General features: G+C 36.6%; 1 protein-coding gene across 1 annotated transcript in view; it reads right to left on the bottom strand.

Moving 5' to 3' along the window:
* The window catches only part of LOC103513310 (zwei Ig domain protein zig-8-like), a gene marked incomplete at its 5' end in the record, with an annotated part of 31,499 nt that extends 26,653 nt beyond the window's left edge, over positions 1–4,846 (bottom strand). The window contains one exon of the mRNA XM_026826544.1: positions 4,640–4,846. Coding sequence (XP_026682345.1) covers positions 4,640–4,846 — 207 coding nt within the window. The remainder of the gene's footprint in view (positions 1–4,639) is intronic.
* Positions 4,847–5,219: the final 373 nt, after the last annotated feature.

Below are 5,219 nucleotides of genomic sequence, written 5' to 3'. Positions count from 1 at the left end.
AAAAAATCCCCCAAAAAACAGTTTTTTTTTTTTTGTTTTTTGGCTTTATGGTTTTCTGGACAAAATTTGCACCACCATTTTCGTGTTCCTGGTAAAAAGACCTTTAATTTGATATATAGGTCGACCAGGTTTGGATAAGTCCTTCTATGGGGACAGACAGACAGACCGACCGAGCGAGCTAGCGAGTGACAGACACCGAAGCGAATACAATAGTCCGTCCCTTATACCTTTTTATTACTATTGTAATAATAAAGGAAGGACGGACTAAAAACGAGACAAAGAAGAGAAAGAGTTAAAATATTAGAAATGCTCGTCAAGGGAAATTAAAATATTATTTCTGATGAAAATCAAATTATATCCTGAAGGTGCCTTTCACTCTTTCCGGAGTCGACAGTGAATAGCCACTGCCATAAACTCAATAATTTTATCATCTTGTGAGGAAGCAGCAGTGCTCCTCACAAGTACTTTATGAGTGAGGTCATTGCGTATTTTCAGTCTCATTCTGGCAGTACAAAAAAGACATTTTTTCTATTCTAAATTCTGGCATTTAAAAGAAAGAAAAGCTGATAAAAATAGGGTTTTTTTTCTAAATAGAAATTATAATTTAAAAAAAAAAAACTTGCTTCTATTTTTTTAATAGCTGTGATATCGCAAAAGTTGGCTTTGGTACAAAAAAAATAAATAAATAAATAAAAATAAAAACAAAAATACACAAACAAAAAATCGTGATTTCAAATAAACTGACAATATTAAAATAAATATGTATATCCACCTACTAATGATTGTGCATGTGCAACATTATTTTCTGTTCTTTGCGGCGATCTTAATAGAAGTGACGAGTAGGTACCTTGTTTTTCATAAACTTTCATGTTCCTGTCAAGGGCGAATTTTAAACCTCCGTTTACGTTTTTCAGTAAGAAAAAGAAGAAGAAAAAGAAGAAGATGATAGAGAAGAAGGAGAAGATAGAGAAGAAGATGAAAATAGAGAAGAAGAAGAAAATAGAGAAGAAGAAGAAGAAGAAAAAGAAGAGGAGGAAGAAGAAGAAGAAGAAGAAGAAAAAGAAGAAGAAGAAAAAGAAGAAGAAGAAGATGATAGAGAAGAAGGAGAAGATAGAGAAGAAGATGAAAATAGAGAAGAAGAAGAAAAAGAAGAGGAGGAAGAAGAAGAAAAAGAAGAGGAGGAAGAAGAAGAAGAAGAAGAGGAGGAAGAAGAAGAAGAAGAAGAGGAGGAAGAAGAAGAAGAAGAAGATAGAGAAGGAGGAGAAGAAAACGGAGAGAAGAAACTACATAGAAAGTTTAGCGAAAAGTTTGTTGTGTCACAAATTAGATTCATAGGTCGCGACAGGGGAGAGAGGGCACCCCTCTAAAAAGAGGACGCTTATGGGGCAAGCTTCATTCTTGACAGATGGTTCGTTCTCGGAACGGCTGGCTTTCTTCTATCCTTTCTTCTCTTCGCTTTTGGGACGATAAGATAATAATAATAATAATAGTGCTTATTCATACTGCTTGCATAGGACTGAAAAGTCCCTTTACTCCAGCAGTAGGCTACTACCATTATTGTGGTCAAACTCTCAAATTATATGAGGATAAAATTCCATACCTCGACTGGGATTGAACCCACTGTTTACCAGGCGAGCGCCTTGACCACTACACCACCGAGGCAGGTATCTCCGTGGTTACAGATTTCGGTTTCCAATGTGAGCATACCTGGACTTTTCAAGTACAGCTTCCTTGTCGGTTTCCCTATAGCACAAAGTAAGCTCACAGTAAACGTAATTCAGAGTAGCACAAAGTAATCTCACAGCATAAACAAGGTATACTCTGCTCAACTTGCTATTCATGTGGGAACGATTTCACCGAAATTCCGTCTGGGGACGGAAAAAGCAGGGGTTCCCAAATGAGGCGGGTCCCTCCTAAACCGAGAAATCCGCTTTGAGAGGTGCATTAAGGTACAGTTCCCTCTATAAAACCTATAGTTCTTAAGGTACAGTTCCCTCTATAAAACCTACAGTTCCCTCTATAAAACCTATAAGGTACAGTTCAATAATAATAATAATAATAATAATAATATTAGTAAAAATAAATCCGTGATTTTTTTATGTTGTTAAAAAGGCTGGAAAAAGGTAAAATGTGCAAGAGAGAGAGAGAGAGAGAGAGGAAGAAGGAAGGGAAAGAGAGAGAGAGAGGGAAAATGGTTATTCCATAATTAAAATTCCAGCCGAGATAATTTCAAATGTAATTAGCAACGCAACATGAGTGAGAGAGACAGAGATATGTGGAGGGGGAGGGAGAGAGAGATTTATGAAAGGGAGGGAGAGAGAGGAATTGAGGTATAAAGAGAAATGAAAAGAGTGAGGGAGAGGGAATAAGTGAAATAGAGAAATATGTAGAAAGAATGAGAGAAAGAGAGAGGGAGAGAGAGACATAGAGTGGGGGAGAGAGAGAGAAAGGAAGGGAGAGATGGTTTTAATTTTGAAGGAATCTAAATTTGAATGTGAAATTGTAAAATACTTTTGTATGGTACCTTTTGTTGTACCTATGTAATTCTATTGTAAATACAACAGTTTTTGTTAGTTTGCGGACTTACAGGGTTGCCACAATTCCTCCCAAATGGGAGGGTGGAATTGAGGGGAAATTCCCAATACGTGAGTGAGAAAAAAAATAGTTTGGCATCATTGTAATTTACAAATTTGTAAATCAACTTCTACCGTAAAAAGAAATAGTTTGGCAACATGAACCCCTCCTTAGTAGCCACAATTGTAGACAATTATGTCTACAGTTTAGACAAGGAATAAAATAATTAATTTTGGAGAAATTTATGGTATACGTTTAAAAACAAATAAAAATTGTTTTATTGAAAAGAAAAAAAAAAATAGTTTGGCAACATTGTAACTCAAAACTTAATCATGATTTAAAAAAAAAAAAAAAAAAAAAAAACGTGTGACATATTTTTTGTCCCCCCTCAACAACACCCATAAAAAATCCCTTTTTTCTCTCCTCCATTTTTTTCTAACTTCCGTGCTTCATTTCACGCCATGTGCTTTGTGTCTTCTCCTCCACCCTCTTCCCTCTTTTTCAGTCCGTCCTTCCTTTATTATTACAACAGTAATAATATAAGGTATAAGGGACGGACTATTGTATTCGCTTCGGTGTCTGTCTGTCTGTTCCCGTAGAAGGGACTTATCCAAACCTGGTCGACCTATATATCAAATTAAAGGTCTTTTTACCAGGAACACGAAAGTGGTGGTGCAAATTTTTCCAGAAAACCAAAGAGCCAAAACAAAAAAAAAAAAAACTGGTTTTTGTTTTTGTTTTTTACATTTTCTCACACAAATGAGATCTGATCTTGAAATTTGTCGCGACGGCGACCTATGAACTCAAAGCGAGAAAGTTTTAGATAACACTTCAGTCGATAATTTAAGACCGGTTTCAGCGTCACCTATGTTAAGCTACGCCGAGCAAGGCCAATAAATGGATGGGTGACTTCAACATTATATTGGGAATAAAGGGAGAACGGGCTCTAGTCTAGATTTTAAATCATTACATGATTTTTTTTGAAAGTGAAATCAAAAATCAAATCAATAATAATAAACTGAATATTAAACATAAACAAATTAGGTAAGTACATAGGTACTTATTTTCTTTAACCACGATCGAATAAACTACGGGCTAAAAATTCCCGGAGGGACGGACCCAGCTTCTTCTCCCTTCTTTATGGGAATCATTCCCCTTTCTCCCTCTACGGAACATAACGCATCACACTTTTGTTTTTCACCTTTAGACGGAGGGGATTTAGACGATTTGGTAAATGACTTTTTCCCCTGGACTATTATTATTATTATTATTCATGGGCGTAGCCAGGGGGGGGGCACAGGGGAGGCCATTTTTTTTTTTTTTTTTTTTTTTTTTTTTGTAAAAAAGGGATTTTTATATTAATTGTGTTAGGAAAATGGCCTAATAGATAATTCCTATGCATTTGAAAACAACAAACAACATAGCTTGTCACAAATCTCGTTTCCCGCTAAATACCTACAGTACGCTAGATTTTATGACCTGACTTGGACTTGAACCACCGTGCTAAAAACTACACCGAGTTATAATTTTCTAGCGCCTGAATTATCCTTTGTCTTCCTGTGACCTTTTGTCCTATCTTGACAAAGTGACAAGAAATATTATCTTTCTACATTTAAGGGCAAAAAAAAAAAAAAAAAAAAAAAAAAAAAAAAAAAAGCTGAAAAGAGCCTCTGCCTGAAAAGCGCTTGAAGTTTTAACCCTAAGTGGAGGGTAGTGGTAGTGCGTCTACTTTGTAATCCAAGTTTAAACGCGGTTTAATTTTAACTATTATGGATTAACACAAGCTCATTGGTTAGTTTCAAAATTTTCAACCAATCAGATTGCTTAATCCAAGAGTTTAACGTTAAACCGAGTTTAACACTCGGATTGTAGTGTTACACCGAGTTTAACACTCGGATTGTAGTGTTAAACCGAGTTTAACACTCGGATTGTAGTGTTAAACCGAATTTAAACGCCGGCCATAACTGCAGAAACAAAAAAAAAAAAAAAAAAAAAAAAAAAAAAAAAAGACTACGTGATTAGGAACAAAAAAATAGTTTGACAACATTGTAACTCATCAACTTACCGTTTTGTTCGCCAGGTTGCGCACCTTGCAGCTCAGATAGGCGGACTTGCCCACGAGGGCCGTGACATTACGCGGCGTTGCCGGATCGAAGTAGGTGTCGGACTTGAGGGGCAGCTCGGGGGGGAGCGAGCTGGCAACACTGTCGATCTGATTGTCCCCGAGCTCGTTCTGCGTGGCAAATGAGGCGCCTGCAATCAGAGGGAATAGAGGGCGTGGTTATTGAATGAAAAATGACAAACAGCCAGAGCGACTGTAGCAATTATGAGAGCAGCCAGTATGTGTATCCGAAGGGCTCGCTCAAGATTTATTTCGGGAGAGAGTCTCCTTGGATACGAAGATGGAGTATCCTGATGGGAGACTAGATGAAGAAACGTGGCATAAGGTCAATTTGGATGGAGAACCTATTTTGGATTTAGATGGTTTATAGTTTATAGCGTTTAAAATTAATTTAGATTTTGTTTGTGTTCTATTAAATGCCACAATAATTTTAAATTAACAACGTAGGCTATAGGCTTAATCACAGAAAAAGGATTTAAAAGTAGAGGTTTCGTATTTAAAGGATTTAAAAGTAGAGGTTTCG

The sequence above is a fragment of the Diaphorina citri genome, unplaced genomic scaffold, assembly GCF_000475195.1.
Source record: "Diaphorina citri unplaced genomic scaffold, Diaci psyllid genome assembly version 1.1 scaffold952, whole genome shotgun sequence".
In the NCBI taxonomy this organism is placed as follows: domain Eukaryota; kingdom Metazoa; phylum Arthropoda; class Insecta; order Hemiptera; family Psyllidae; genus Diaphorina; species Diaphorina citri.
This window is presented reverse-complemented; position numbering and strand designations above follow the sequence as displayed.